This window comes from Colobus angolensis, unplaced genomic scaffold (assembly GCF_000951035.1).
Source record: "Colobus angolensis palliatus isolate OR3802 unplaced genomic scaffold, Cang.pa_1.0 Scaffold254, whole genome shotgun sequence".
In the NCBI taxonomy this organism is placed as follows: domain Eukaryota; kingdom Metazoa; phylum Chordata; class Mammalia; order Primates; family Cercopithecidae; genus Colobus; species Colobus angolensis.
In genome coordinates this window covers 1,005,566-1,021,357 of record NW_012115755.1, presented here as the reverse complement: position 1 = coordinate 1,021,357, position 15,792 = coordinate 1,005,566, and the positions used below count along the sequence as shown (strand labels likewise).

The 15,792-nt window shown below is 45.9% G+C and overlaps 2 protein-coding genes across 5 annotated transcripts in view; one reads left to right on the top strand and one right to left on the bottom strand.

Moving 5' to 3' along the window:
• ARL10 (ADP-ribosylation factor-like 10) overlaps positions 1-5,360 on the bottom strand; it is a 22,326-nt gene extending 16,966 nt beyond the window's left edge. The window contains exons 1-2 of the mRNA XM_011946827.1: positions 5,002-5,360; positions 3,412-3,583 (exon numbers count right to left, since the gene is read on the bottom strand). Coding sequence (XP_011802217.1) covers positions 3,412-3,468 — 57 coding nt within the window. The 5' untranslated portion in view covers positions 3,469-3,583; positions 5,002-5,360. The remainder of the gene's footprint in view (positions 1-3,411; positions 3,584-5,001) is intronic.
• Positions 1-15,792, top strand: part of KIAA1191 (KIAA1191 ortholog) — a 17,681-nt gene extending 1,889 nt beyond the window's left edge. The window contains exons 1-8 of one of the 4 annotated variants that reach the window (XM_011946828.1): positions 1-87; positions 334-420; positions 3,828-4,006; positions 7,130-7,256; positions 11,078-11,202; positions 13,499-13,605; positions 13,799-13,941; positions 14,054-15,792. In XM_011946828.1, coding sequence (XP_011802218.1) covers positions 393-420; positions 3,828-4,006; positions 7,130-7,256; positions 11,078-11,202; positions 13,499-13,605; positions 13,799-13,941; positions 14,054-14,262 — 918 coding nt within the window. In that variant the 5' untranslated portion in view covers positions 1-87; positions 334-392 and the 3' untranslated portion in view covers positions 14,263-15,792. The remainder of the gene's footprint in view (positions 88-333; positions 421-3,827; positions 4,007-7,129; positions 7,257-11,077; positions 11,203-13,498; positions 13,606-13,798; positions 13,942-14,053) is intronic. The other 3 variants (XM_011946829.1, XM_011946830.1, XM_011946831.1) reach the window with 3 other exon arrangements.

Below are 15,792 nucleotides of genomic sequence, written 5' to 3'. Positions count from 1 at the left end.
TGGGAAGCTTTGCTAATTTGCAGCAGCTGGACCATGTTCCTCATTAACATCTGTCTGTCAGCTTAGTGGTCACATCATTTCACTGTGGTAAGGTGACTTCACCATGTATGGCGTCTTAGCTCTGTCATCTCACAGGTGTTAAGATCAGCCACGGGTGTGGTGAGACCTTTGACTTTATCCTTTTTCATTGGCATGTTTGTCACCCACTGGCTCCTGTGTGTGTGTTTCAACCTTGTAAACAAGCCATAAAATTCTGTGTGCCTGTCAGAAGAACAGCATTGCTGCTGCTCTTTGGTGTTCACCATAAGAAAATGCCCTTTGTTATTTTATTAGGTGGCAGGGACTCAGCTCGGAATTCTATATAGAAAAAGCACCTGGATCCCAGTCTTTCAATGGCTTCAAGACAACCAGAAGTGCCTGGTAAACTTAATTCTTTTTGGTAAAATCATATTTTGCCCTTATTAATGTTTTAAGCTAGATAGAAACCATTTTATCTGAACTATATGCTAATGGTTAATCTCTGCCACCAGGTGAGTATTTAGACTGAATAGATTGGCTTATTTTATTTTTTTGAGATGGAGTCTTGCTCTGTTGCCCAGGCTAGAGTGCAGTGGCACAATCTCAGCTCACTGCAACCTCCACCTCCTGGGTTCAAGCCATTCTCCTCACTCAGCCTCCCCAATAACTGGGATTACAGGCACACACCACCACGCCCAGCTAATTTTTGTATTTTTAGTAAAGACGGGGTTTCACCATATTGGCCAGGCTGGTCTTGATCTCCTGACCTTGTGATCCACCCGCCTCGGCCTCCCAAAGTGTTGGGATTACAGGTGTGAGCCACCGTGCCCAGCCAGTTTTATTTTACTTTCGAGATGGAGTCTCACTCTGCCCAGGCTGGAATGCAGCGGCATGATCTCAGCTCACTGCAACCTCCGCCTCCCAGGCTCAAGTGATTTTCCTGCCTTAGCCTCGAGTAGCTGGGATTACAGGTGCCTGCCACTGCGCCTGGCTAATTTTTTGTATTTTTAATAGAGACATGGTTTCTCCATGTTGGCCAGGCTGGTCTCAAACTCCTGACCTCAGGTGATCCTTCCACCTTGGCCTTCCAAAGTGCTGGGATTACAGGTGTGAGCCACCATGCCCGGCCTTAGATTGGCATCATTTAAATATTTTATTAGTTGCTCAACCATAGTATGAAACTTTAACTTAAAGAGAGTAGTCACTTCCTTTAAGGGTATTATGACAAGTTTGTCACTTTCCTAGTTATCAAATAAGAATTCAGAATAAGATGTGCAGTTCTTGTAGTATGTACCAAAGTGATTAAACTCACCTTTTTGGGGGTGGTGGGGAGGTGGGATGGAAGTCTTGGTAAAAAGGCACCAGCCTGCTTAAATGGCAGATTGAACTTAATCATGAAAATGCTCACAGCGACCCTTAATGAGTCAATTTCTGGGTTACTGACACCATTGATGACTACTTGAATTGTTTCATGAGAAAGGAAAGTGATTTTTAATTAAATCTGAATCACTTAATTTCTGATTCTTGGTAAAGTATGATGACGAAGAAAGATGATGGTTCCTATCTCTCAGGATTGTGAAGATTAAACAAAATATGTAAAAATGGGAGTTAAAAATCAGTGATAAATAGTATTTACTGCCCAGAATGCATTTGGTCTGTCTGTATACGAACATATTTTCTAGTAAATATTAGCTGACTTGATTGGTTTTAGGATGGCTGTTCAGTGGGAATCTTTAAGATGTTTTTGAAATTGCTTCCCAACTAGGTGGATTAACAGAAGTCTCCTGCATTCCCCAATATAGATCCATCTCTAGTCTTAACATCATCAGCTCTGTTTTAGTTTGTCTTTCATTGTTGCTGTGATTACTGTAAACTCCATGTAGCCATCGCGAGCCGTAGGGTTGTGCCCATTCGGTGAATGCTTTGTAGTGTGTTGCATGCAGTGTGTGCACTGGCTCAGGTCTGTGTTCCAGTTCCCAGAGCACTCTTTCAAGCTAGGTGATATTGGGCAAGTTGATTGTGAAAATGGGAAATTGGAAAATGGGAAGAGTATCTGCTTAATGAGGATTAGATAAGATGAGGGATGTAATTGTCTAGCAAGGAGGAAGACTTAGTAATTATTATTCGCTTGTGTGTGTGTTTGAGATGTAATGCACATACCATAAAATTCACCCACCGAAAGCGAACAATGTGGTGATTTTTAGTATGTTCACAGGGTTGTGCAAATAAAACTACTATCTCGTTGCAGTACATTTTCTTTTTTTTGAAATGGAATCTCACTGTTGCCTAGGCTGGAGTGCAGTGGCATGATCTTGGCTCTTGCAACCTCCGCCTCCTGGGTCCAAGCAATTCTCCTGCCTCAGCCTCCCAAGTAGCTGGGACTACAGGCATGTACCACCACACCTGGCTAATTCTTGTATTTTGAGTAGAGATGGGGTTTCACCATGTTGGCCAGGCTGGAACGCCTGACCTCAGGTGATCCACCCACATCAGCCTCCCAAAGTGTTGGGATTACAGGTGTGAGCCACCGCACCCGGCCAAATTGCAGTATGTTTTCATAACCTCCAAAGGAAAACCTCATACCATTAGCAGTCGCATCCTCACTGCCCCCCACCCACTCCCTGGCAACCTCTAATCCTCTTTTTATTTCTATGGTTTTGTTAATTATTACTAATAGCAATAGTAATAATAATGATAGCTGCTTGGTCCCCTTGCCGTTTAAATGAAATCTTTTGTGGTTTTGGACTTACTGCCAGGCAGGTTGATGTCTTAGAGAATGTGATTATATGATTTTAGCAACAGGAAAATGTCGCCTCTCAGGTAGGCTCTGGACATTAGTTCTGATATGCAAGGGTTAGCAAACGAAACACAGTGAACTTGGCTCCCTGGGGTCTGGCACAGCTGAGAGTGCCTGCATCACAACCGGACATGCTGGGCGTCGGTTCCAGTGGACAGGAATGGCGGGATCAGCTGGTGGTGGTTTGCGAGAGTGGTTGTCAATAATTTCTGTGATGGAAAGTGACTCTACTGTTGGAATAAATCATACAGAACATTTGAAACCACAGGTGATGCCAGACAATGTTTCTTGCAGTGCTGTTTTCTTTGGTGAGGAAAGGAAGGTAGAGGATCCACAGACCTCGGCTGAGCCCCAGGCAGCCATTTTCTGAATGAACTTGGGAAGATCACTTTACCCCTAGGCCTTAGTTTCCTCATCTATGACATGGGAATGAGAACTTCATATCCTCAGTCATTTCATACCCTCAGTCTTGCATGAATTGAGAGCCTTAGTATTGCAGTAGGGGGGTGGCTTCTGTGGCATAAAGGACACAGCTTTGAAATCAGATAGGTTTGGGTTTTGATTCTAAACTGTACTTGGAAGTTGTGGTCAAGTACATTTAAATGGAACTTCAAGTTTCCTAATCCATGAAAATTAGCTGGACGTGGTGGCATATGCCTATAATCCCAACTACTCACTGGGCTGAGGCACTTGAGCCCAGGAGGTTGAGCCTGCAGTGAGCTGTGATGGTGCCACTGCACTCCAGCCTGGGCAACACAGACTGTGTCTCTAAACAAATAAAAAAAAAGGATTAGGACGGCTGAGTGGGTTAAGTGGACCACCCAAAGTGTCAGGCATAGAGGAAGGGATTGGTACCACTGCCTTTCCTGAACGGGATTAGCTGCTCCAGAACAAGCCATTTTGCTCTGTCCAAGAACAAGAGTATTTCAGAGCTTTCTTTCCTGCAGATTAATTCAAAGCTACTAGTATGTCCAGTTGCTGAACCTGTCTTGACAGGTGTCTCTGTTCTTAGCTCTTGAGGCTAGTGGGCCTCTAGGCAAGATGTCCCTGCCCATCGGGATATACCGCCGGGCACTCAGCTATGATGATATCCTCGAGGACCCTGCGCCCATGACTCCTCCTCCATCGGACATGGGCAGCGTCCCTTGGAAGCCAGTGATTCCAGAGCGCAAGTATCAGCACCTCGCCAAGGTATCTGACCCTGCTGGCCGCTTCTGGCATACGCAACCCGTTTATCCTTCCTCTGCTCCAGGAGCCTTCAGCGGCTCCCTGTGCCCACAGAACTGGGCAGCAACCACTGCCTGTATGTGTTTTCTGTGCCTCAGTTACAGCTGTCTTTTCTTCTTTAAGATTTTATTTATTTTGTTAAAGAAAAAATTCAGTAGCTTTAGGGTGACCTGAGGTTTTGTTCACATGGATGAATTGTATAGTGGTGAAGTCTGGGCTATTTGTGTGCCCGTCACCCGAAGAACAGTGTACAGTGTACCCAATAGATGGTTTTTTAAATCTCCCTCTGTTTTTTTCTTTTTAATTCAAAACTAGAATGGCCTTGTCTGCTCCTGAGACTCTTCCATATTCCCCACAGAGCTAAATTCAAGCTCGGCATGATCCACGTTCCATGTGATTTAAGTCTTGCCTGCATCTCCCCAGCTCCCCTACCCAGTGCTTGAACCATGCAAGTTACCCAAAATTCTTGCATTTACCAGCGTATTTGCTGCCTGTCAGTTTTTGGCTCACACTGCCCTGATTGTTGAGGATGTTTACCATCTGCATCCTGTCCTCTCACCCCTTCTCCCACTCCATTTGCCCTTTAAGTCTTAGCTCAAAAGTCTCTTCTGTGACAGTTTGCCTGACATCTCTGTCCTCCTGATAAGGCCATCACCTCTCCCTCTGAGCTCCCCACGGCACCGTGGTCCCCATCGTCATTCTTGCATTGCCTTCTTACCCTCCATTAGCTTCCTGAGGACAGGGGCCATGTCTAGGTTTGTACTGTTATCGGCAGAATCCAGCCGAGGGCCTGGCATAGATTCCCAAAAAATGCTCATTTTGTGATTGGGGAAAAAAATTGGCCCTTTCTTGAACACATGCTGTACCTCTCCTCATGCTGTTCTTCCAGCCTCAGCTGCCTTTGCCCATGGCCGTCCTTTGTAAGAACTGCCTCCTTCCTAAGGCCACTCCGAACGCACCTCACAGTCTTTCGCGCAGTCTAGTTTCGTAGGTTCGTATTATCGGAGTCTCTGTTTCCCGACCTCAGGGACTCTCTCCCCTCTGACTCTCCAGCCACCAAGAATACAGAAAGGCTAGACTGTTGCCTGAATAACATAGGCCCACCAAGTTCACATAAGGCTGTCTAACCTGTAGTTAACAGTTTCTCTGAACTTTGAGCCATATGATAGCTCAGGGCCTGACAGGCAGTGCACAGTAAGGGTCCCCTGAAATAGACCAGGTGTGAGTCCCAGGTGGTCTGTCCTAGCAAGACCTTGGGCACACAACTAACTGCACCCTGAGCCCCAGTGTCTCCCTCTGAGAGCTGGGAATACCTTATGTCATAGAGGTGCTGTGAGGATTCAGGGAAGGGGATGTAAAGGCTTGGCACATTCTGTATTAGCTGTGTAGCTGGTATTATGAACGCAGGCTCCCTGCTTCACTTTCTCTTTGCAGAGCCATATTTGATTCTTTCTAAGGAGTGTTTTTTCCCCCCACCTCCAATACACTCTCAGGGCAGAAAGCTCCTTTCTAAGAAAGTGCCCCCTACAGCTCTGGGGGATATTCCCTATAACAATTATCTACTGAAATATGACCCAGTCTGCTGTTGAGGAGAGAGTATTCCACGTAACAGGTAGCAAAAGTGCAAGGAGAAAAGGCCTGCTGCAGCTTGCCTGTGGCGTCAGAGCAGTGGGCTTGAGGGTCCAGAGCAGGAGGTGAGCAGGGCTTCTGGTGGCGCTTCCCAGGCCACACACCCTGCTGATGGCTCCACAAGGCAAGGGATGAGCGGGCTTCCAGGTTTCTGCGGGGCCTCAGCCGGAACAACTGACAACTTGGAACAGCTGCTCCAAATGAGAGCTCTGCCTGACTCATCACATACGATCTTTCATTTGCCCTAACTCTCCCCATGTTAGGAATCAACCATCTTCCCAGTAAGGAAACATAAGCTCAAGTTTTACTCAAGGTCACAGCTTAAAGGTATAAATTCCGTTTTGTAGTAAGGAGACAACATTTTTCAGTACTTTTTATCTGTCCTCCCTTTTTTTTCTTTTTTTTTGAGATGGAGTCTCGCTCTGTTGTCCGGGCTGGAGTGCAGTGGCCGGATCTCAGCTCACTGCAAGCTCTGCCTCCTGGGTTTACGCCATTCTTCTGACTCAGCCTCCCGAGTAGCTGGGACTACAGGCGCCCGCCACCACGCCCGGCTAATTTTTTGTGTTTTTTAGTAGAGACGGCGTTTCACCGTGTTAGCCAGGATGGTCTTGATCTCCTGACCTCGTGATCCGCCCGTCTCAGCCTCCCAAAGTGCTGGGATTACAGGCTTGAGCCACCGCGCCCGGCCCCCCCGTTTTTTTCAACCATCTTATTTTCTTCTCAGTTCTTCCAGACAAGCACAGAATGAAGAATAAGTCTTGTTCTCTCCTCCCTGCTAGGCCTGAGTAAGGTATCAGGTGTTTCGATTGCAGAAGGTGGAGGCTCCCAGCTCTTGCATGTTGAAAATGAGGAGCTAAGTAGATTTTTTTGTTTGTTTCAAAAGACCATTACTTGAACCTTGGGAGCAGTGGTCCTCAAGGTGTGGTCTTGAGACCAGCAGCAGCAGTATCACCTGGGAATTTATTAGAAACAAATTCTTGAACTCCACCCCAGACCACCCAGGACCTACTGAATCAAACTCTGAGGTGGAGCCCGGCAGTCTGTTTTAATGCCTGGCACAGGGTGAGAACCACTTACCTAGTGCTCTCATCAATTAAGATCTAGCACCGTGCCTGGGATGTGGCCAGTGCTTCACAATAAGCATTTCTTCTGCATTCTTAGGGCATAGTACTATAGTATATTGGAAGGTCATAGTCTAGGAAGGTAGTAGACCTCAGATTTTCAAATTCTGGCTTTCCCACCTTTATAAACATAAACTATTCACATAATGTCTGTTTTTGTTGTCACTTTGGATAATACCTATCTAGCTGGGTGGAGATGACCAACTCTAACCTTCTATGATTTCCTCACTTACCAGATTAATGTTATTTCAGTAACTTCCTCCCCAAAGGAGTAAGTTTAGGTGTGTGTCTCCCCTGCCCTGCCTAAGTGCTTCTGTACTGTACCTCTCTTGAACAGGTGGAGGAAGGAGAGGCCAATCTACCCTCCTCTGCCATGACCCTGTCATCGGCCATTGACAGTGTGGACAAGGTCCCAGTGGTGAAGGCTAAAGCTACCCATGTCATCATGAATTCTCTGATCACAAGTAAGCACTCTTCACCCTCAGAGTAGAGTGCCATAGGGGTGGGGAAGAGCTGAGGCTTCCTACAAGCGGACTGGAGATGATTCTGCAAGATGCCCGCCTTACCTTGTCCTAACAAATGTCAGTTTGTTAGGTTGGCTGAATCATGTCAGTATTGAAGCTCCATTTATTAGGTGGAAGATTTGCCAAATGTTAAGCATCTTAGTCTGATTTAGGTGCATTCCTGCTGCTTTGTTGATACAAGCTCATTTTCCCAGATCTGTCACTGTGACCTTGGGCAGGCTACTTAACTGCGGAGACTGCACCGCTCTAAAATGGGGAATGTCACTGGCACGCTGAAGTAAGGATCAGACGGCCCAGTGCTCAGTGGCTGTCACTGTTTCAAGCTCTGCTGGAGAAGGCCAAATATCCAGGCATTTCCCACTTGCCCCAGTTTTTTTTTTTTTTTTTTTTTTTGTAATTAAACAGCTCAGAGTTAGTCTACCAGGAAGAGGACCAGGTCCAAGTGTCTTTAGTCTTAAGAATGTATGATTGGTCATCCTAATGAACCCTGATATGAGAACTTGGATTTTTTCTTAACCTTATAACAAGCTAACTAAACTTCATTCTGGAGGGCTATATAGGTTGCTATGGGAAGTTAATAATTAGATACATGACTCTGCTTGTCAGCAGTTGTGCCCCTACCAGGGTAAGGTACATAGAGGTTCTCCTTGGTTGGCTCATTTTTGAAGGCAGAAGCCCTTGTTTATCTTCTCCAGGAGGGCATCAACTTGTCCTGGGCATTTCCTAGTGAATTCACCAAGAACCCAAAGTCCAAACTCTTAACTCTTACTTTGGTTTCTTTCTTTCTTTTTTTTTTTTTTTTAGAGACAGAGTCTCTCTCTCACCCAGGCTGGAGTGCAATGGTGTGGTCTCAGCTCACTACAGCCTTCGCCTCCTAGGTTCAAGCAATTCTCCTGCCTCAGCCTCCCGAGTAGCTGGGACTACAGGCGCATGCCACCATGCCTGGCTAATTTCTGTATTTTTAGTGGAGATGGGATTTCACTCTGTTGGGCAGGATGGTCTTGAACTCCTGACCTTGTGATCCACCCGCCTAGGCCTCCCAAAGTGCTGGGATTACAGGTGTGAGCCACCGCACCCGGCCTATATACTTTGATTTTCTCTTATTCACATCTGTTGAATCAACAACACTACTTTTATATTACAAGCTTGAGAATGTGTTCTAGCAGTGTTACAAAACGTATTCATTGTTCTTTTAGCACAAGTAAGCACTCTTCACCATCAGAGTAGAGTGCCATAAGGGTGAGGAAGAGTTGAGACAACCTTTTCTTTTTTTTGAGACGGAGTCTCACTCTGTCGCCCAGGCTGGAGTGCAGTGGTGTGATCTTGGCTCACTGCAAGCTCTGCTTCCTGGGTTCACGCCATTCTCCTGCCTCAGCCTCCCGAGTAGCTGGGACTACAGGCGACTGCCACCATACCCGGCTAATTTTTTTTGTATTTTTTAGTAGAGACGGGGTTTCACTGTGTTAGCTGGGATGATCTCCATCTCCTGAGCTCGTGATCCACCCGCCTTGGCCTCCCAAAGTGCTGGGATTACAGGCGTGAGCCACCACGCCCGGCTAGCACAATGTAACTTCTTTAATGAAAATAATTTACCCACCGGGGGTGGTGGCTCAGGTCTGTAATCCCAGCACTTTGGGAGGCAGAGGTGGGTGGATCACTTGAGGTCAGGAGTTCAAGACCAGCCTGGCCAACATGGTGAAACCCCAACTTTACTAAAAATACAAAAATTGTTGGGTGTGGTAGCGTGTATCTGTAATCCTAGCTACTTGGGAGGCTGAGGCAAGATAATTGCTTGAACCTGGGAGGCAGAGGTTGCAGTGAGCTGATATCATGCCGCTGTACTCCAGTCTGGGCAATGAGCGAGACTCTGTCTCAAAAAATATATAGTTTACTAACAGTACAGAACATTATGACACTCCAGTATGTGAATGTCACTCATATTTATTTGACTTACTCATTTCCACATACATGCATATTTTTATATAACTCCAGGTATAGTAAATATACCATTCTGTTTTTTTCAGTTAATACTGCCATGAACTTTTGATGTTGCTATAGTCTTAAGTTTTAAAAAGCTGCATTTAAGGCTGGGCGTGGTGGCTCACACCTGTAATTCCAGCACTTTGGGAGGCAGAGGCGGGCGAATCACAAAGTCAGGAGTATGAGACCAGCCTGGCCAACATGGTGAAACCCTGTCTCTACTAAAAATACAAAAACTAGCCGGGCGTGGTGGTATGCACCTGTAGTCCCAGCTACTCGGGAGGGTGAGGCAGGAGAATTGCTTGAACCTGGGAGGTGGAGGTTGCAGTGAGCTGAGATTGCGCCATTGCACTCCAGCCTGGGCTACAGAGCAAGACTCTGTTGTGGGGGAGGGTAGCGGGGCAGGAAAGCTGCATTTAAACTCCTGGTATTAGTAGGGTGCGGTGGCTCATGGTTGTAATCCCAGCACTTTGGGAGGCCGAGGCAGGAGAAATGCTTGAGACCAGGAGTTTGAGAATCAGCCTGAGCAACATAGTGGGATCCTGTCTCTATTAAAAAAAAATTCCTGGTATTGGTATACTGTCATGCATTAAATCCCTTGTTTTTAGATTTTCAAGTGACTACCTGGTAAGTCTGAAGAACATCTTTATGCATTTAGGTTTTTTTCTTTTCTTCTATTTCTGATGGAAATACCTCCTTAGAAGAGGAATGACGAAGTCATAAAAGGCATCTGGTATCTAGTCTTTTGGTTCACAGCTGCCACATTCCTGTATGTAAGAGTGTATTATGTGGTTTGTGTACAGATTAAGCAGAAAGTCAGCCATTATTCATTCCACAGCAGAACTAACTTATTGATTATGAGATAATCAAGTCAGACTGAAGGAATGCTGAGTGGAATTATGTCTGCTGCTCCAGGCACTGGGATGGGCCATTTCACACAGGAGAAACATGGAATCAGTAGACTTTGGCTAGCTCAAGGCAGGCTATCTGGTTTGAATCTGGATGGTACCTTGGTGCCATCTAGCCTGAATGTGGCCAGTTTCTCTTTGGCAAAATTTTTTTGTGTGAGTGACGAGGGTGGTGAATCTCTCTTAGAAAGTTTTATATTTGGAGAATTTTTACTGTGTCGGGCTGTCAGCCGCCTTCTCCATGCTGCCTTTCTTTCTTTCTTTCTTTTTTTTCTCTTGAGACAGAGTCTGTTGCCCAGGCTGGAGTGCAGTGGCACGATCTTGGCTCATTGCAACCTCCACCTCCCAAGTTCAAGCGATTCTCATGTCTCAGCTTCCCAAGTAGCTGGGATTGCAGGCATGCGCCATCATGCCCAGCTAATTTTGTATTTTTAGTAGAGACGGGGTTTCTCCATGTTGGCCAGGCTGGTCTCGAACTCCTGACCTTAGGTGATCCTCCTGCCTCGGCCTCCCAAAGTGCTGGGATTACAGGTGTGAGCTACCGCGTCCAGTCCTATGTTGCATTTCTAAATACAAAGAAAATGTCACCGTGTACAACTAAGAGGAGGGTGGGAGTATTGAGCTCAAGGTTCTTCAGTTGACCCTTTAGGAATAACCTCTTCAGCTTGGTGTGAGGGAAGGCTTCTTTCTGTCTAGACAGCCTTTGTGTGAGGTTCAGAATTAGTGCTACAGTATCTCTCTGGGGTAAGTCTCTTCTTTGGATGGTCAGTGTGGTCTCTTGCTTCTGGGGAGAACAGTAGATATCCATGTTGTCCTCCCTGTTTTGTGATGGGAGAGGGGAATGGTCATGACTGTCATCTCCTCTGTTCCCAGAACAGACCCAGGAAAGCATTCAGCATTTTGAGCGACAGGCAGGGCTGAGAGATGCTGGCTACACACCTCACAAGGGCCTCACCACCGAGGAGACCAAGTACCTTCGAGTGGCCGAAGCACTCCACGTAAGCTCTTAGGAACTTTCAAAAAACAAAACCTTCAGTGTTCATGGCTTGAAATGTGACTGTGGTTTCGAAGTTACCAGCTCAGTTAGCTGAGGGCCGTGGAGTTAGTCTCGCTCCCAAGCTCTTAGCCTCGTAGTTTTGCTTATCCATCTATACAGTGGGGGTGTATGTTTTGCTACTTCTGGTTAGCAGGATCGAGTGAGAGCCTCAGCTTACATATATATACAAGTACTTTAGGAACCATAAAGCAAATGTGGAGTATCTTGGGGAGAACTGGGCAGCCTCAACAGAGGTAACAGTTTAACTGGAAAGGAACATCATGCTCTGCATTTAATTTTAACAAGTTAAAATCCAATGTGGAATTGGAATGTTTTTGCTATTTCTTTTCTATAAGTGAAGAATTTTAGTAAGGGTTAATTTAGTGACAGCCAAGTATTTGAATGAATAGTTTCAAATGACTTTCTTATCGCTTCTCGGCCTTTTGGCTAAGATCAAGTGTAGTATCAAATGACTTTCTTTCAGAGGAGACCACTTCATACTGGATAGCATTTTGATTTGTGAAGCCCTTGCATTCATTTCATCCTCACAATCACCTTTTGGGGAAGATGCTCTTCTCCATATTTTGTCAGTGAGGAGACTGAGGTTCGAGGCCATCTATTCAGCCAGTCATAGTACCCGAACCCAAGTCTCCTGATGCCTTACTTCCTGCTGGCTTCCTCCTCCTTCCAAAGCAGCCTGGAAATCTAGCTGCTGAAGGGGCAGATTGTGAAGAGACACAATTACAGTTAAGAAACTTGGACTGGCTTCTGTAGGCAAGGGTGGGTCAGAATCCAGGCTTGTTCCAAGCTTTAAGAGTTCTGAACAGGGTATGATGAGGGCAAGGTGAGGAGAGCACAAGAGGCAGGAAAGGATCATAGTATACATTATATATAAGGAGGAATAACCTGGATCTGGTGGCCTGTGGGTGGGGATATAAAACACTGTGGCCTGTTTGCAGTCACCCGGGCTGGAGTACAGTGTTGCGGTCTCGGCTCACTGCAACCTCTACCTCCCAGGTTCAAGTGATCCTCCCACCTCAGCCTCCCAAATAGCTAGGATTACAGGCATGCACCACCATGCCCGGCTGATTTTTAGTAGAGACGGGGTTTCACCATGTTGGCCAGGCTGGTCTTGAACTCCTGACCTCATGTGATCCACCTGCCTCGGCCTCCCAAAGTGCTGATATTACATGTGTGAGTCACTGCACCTGGCCCTGTTTGCATTTTGTAATGAGCATTCCAGATGATTCTTTTGCAGGCTAGGTTTAAAAACTGCTATAGGAAGTCAGGTTTGGGCTGGTGGCCAGTTTAAGCTTTCAAACAAGGCCGATGCTTCCAGAGAGGGGTACCATCAGCCTTTGACACTTAACTGAGAACTTTCCAGTATAGGTCAGTGAGAATTCTATTTGAGCAATTCACCTTACATAATGGTAGGACTGACTTTGGTTAACTCATTTTCTGTGTCTTGCCCATAGGAGTAGAACATGAGGATGGCTGAAATATTAGCTGTAACTTACATCTTGTAACAGATTGTCAACTTACATGAATGGATCTGTTGAGTGTTTGAGAAAATTCAAACGTGATCATTGTTTGGAGCACAGCTTGGGCTAAGCAGTGGCATGGCAGGCCTGGAGGGAGGAGACAGCATGGGAACCTTGCTCTAGAAGAGCTGAGATGTAGACCTGTCTCTCCCCGCTGGACTGCGAGTCAGTTAGAGGAACGCTAACGGTGCTGAGGGAACCCAGAGTGGCTGACTATGGGAGAGGAGGAGGAGAGAATGGAGCAGGCTCCTCAGAGGAAGCATTTAGCTGAAGAGAAGCAACATGCCTGAGTCTTGGCTTGGAGAGACTGAGAATGGCAGGGCTTTGTACATGGTAGGAGCAGCAGCGAGACAAGAGCTTAAGCCCTGCTTAAAAGGCCAAGAAGGCTGGCAGCTTGAGTTCTGGCTCTTCCATTTTATTGACTGGGGGAATGTGGGGAAATTACTTCACTTTTCTGAAAGTAAAAGTTGTAGTGTAAAGCTTTAAGTACAGGGATGTTCACAATATAGTGTAGAATGAACACATTTTTTGAGGAGATGGAGTTCCATGTCCTTTGGCAAAAACAAAGGACTATCTGTTAGATCACCCGAAATCATTCCACTTGTAGATGTCTTGTGCTTAAAGTTAGAATGCAAACCAAATTGTTTATGCCTAGACTTAGCTGTTTGGAATTTGTTTTCATTTTTAAAAAGTCTCTCTTCTTACCCATCTGAGCAGAAACTAAAGCTACAGAGTGGAGAGATAACAAAAGAAGACAGGCAGCCTGCATCAGCCCAGTCCACCCCAAGCACCACTCCACATTCTTCACCTAAGCAGAGGCCCAGGTGAGTCCTTCCTGTGACCCTTCCGAGTTCCTGTGTGCTTCAGGAAAGCTAGTGTGGCAGACGAGGTTGTATTATTTAAGCCTGTGGTTTCGGAGGCAGAAGGGATAGTTCAGTTCCTGTTCTTTTGGTGTGAGACATTTCTAGAGGTGAAGGAAGAGGTATTTTAGGATGTGTTTTGTTCTTTTTTTTCCAGGGGCTGGTTCACTTCTGGTTCTTCCACAGCCTTACCTGGCCCAAATCCTAGCACCATGGACTCTGGAAGTGGGGATAAGGACAGAAACTTGTCAGATAAGTGGAGCCTCTTTGGACCGAGATCCCTTCAAAAGTATGATTCTGGTAAGGCAGTGCCTTCAAAAAAGAGAGCGGCACGGCAGGCATCTTACCATATTGTATATCGGGAGCTGCCTACTGGTTTTGAAATCATTTGCACTCTGGTTCACTTTTGTAGGAAGTTTTGCCACCCAGGCCTACCGAGGAGCCCAGAAGCCCTCTCCATTGGAACTGATCCGTGCTCAAACCAACCAAATGGCTGAAGATCCAGCAGCCTTGAAGCCGCCCAAGATGGACATCCCAGTGGTGGAAGGAAAGAAACCACCACCACGGGCCCATAACCTCAAACCCCGTGACTTGAATGTGCTCACACCCACTGGCTTCTAGAGCCCTTTCTTTCTAGGGATTCTGGTAAAGAAGGCTTCTTGCACCCCACTCCCCTTTTACCTTGGCTTTGACATAGGAAAGGTATATTTAAAAACTTAATCAGCTGGGCGTGGTGGCTCATGCCTGTAATCCCAGCACTTTGGGAGGCCAAGGTAGGTGGATCACTTGAGGTGAGGAGTTCAAGACCAGCCTGGCCAACATGGTGAAACCACGTCTCTACTAAAAATATAAAAATTAGCCGGGTGTGGTGGTGGCACCTGTAGTCCCAGCTACTTGGGAGGCTGAGGCAGGAGAATTGCCTGAACCCGGGAGGTGGAGGTTGTAGTGAGCTGAGATCACGCCATTACACTCCAGCCTGGGCGACAGAACGAGACTCCATCAAATAAATAAATAAAGTAAACAACCCATTAAATTGAGGCTAGAGCTGGAGATGTAATTGCTTTTTGAGAAACATTAGTACAAAGTTGGCCCCTGTTGTATAGACGAAGTCATTTTGTACTGCTTTCAAGTTAGACTAAATATTCTCAGCACTGGTATATGGGGACCTCATTACCTATTTTTTCATCATTTACACTAGGTAAGAACTTTGATCACTGCTTACTAGGTAAAGAATGTTTGTGCTGTTCCAAAACCCAGACTTCTTGATTCCTTTACCACTATCCATGTGAGCACTGACGAATCATGGCTTAGAGGTGCTCATTGACTCACTGAGACGACTTTGGCCCTCTTGACGGCTGGTGCTGTGCTCCAGCCTTACCAGTTAGGGGACCCAAGATTTGTTTGGGACCTGGGTACAGGTAAAAGCCAGATTCGGCAGGGACCCCTCTTTCTAGGCTGAACCCTGAGTCCGCCTGCTTTTTGGCAGACCTAATGGATCAGGGTCCTGCAGCCAGTTCTTCTTGTGGGGCCTCTTAGGCCAGTGCTGGGGGAGGCATGCTCCTCTCTCTATGCCACAGAACAAACACTACTCTAGCAGAGCCTTTTTTGCACTTTAAAGTGAGATTAATTTAGCTCTAATTTGGTTAAAAACTTCCTAAGAGAGAAAATTCAGTCTACTAATTTGGTATAGGTAAATGGACATTAAACTTTAAAAAAGTAAAGGAGATGGTAGGTATAGTTAGATTGTAGTCTTGAGGTTCATGTGAAGTCAATGGTGTTACCTTATTTTGATTTCCTTGTTCAGGTCAGGGCCTGGAACACCTGTATGGGGAGGTGAATGAATGCAAAATTTTCTGTATGAAAGCATTTTTCACCAAAATGAGCCTCATCCCTTTATGCAACACATAACCTTACTGAGGGAGGGAAATAGGGAAGCCACCTTTTTATTTCTCCTGTGTACAAGTTCAGTTATTGTCTTGAACACTGTCTCAAGTACCTGTTTTTTGTTTTGGATAGTACCTTGTCTGTATAAGAAGCTGGCCTTTCCATAGAGAGGCCCTGGAGTCTAAAATTATGAGAACAATTAATTTATTTGTGTCTTCTATTATGATTTCTTGTTTTGACAATAAAAATCCTTACTACTTTCTCAAA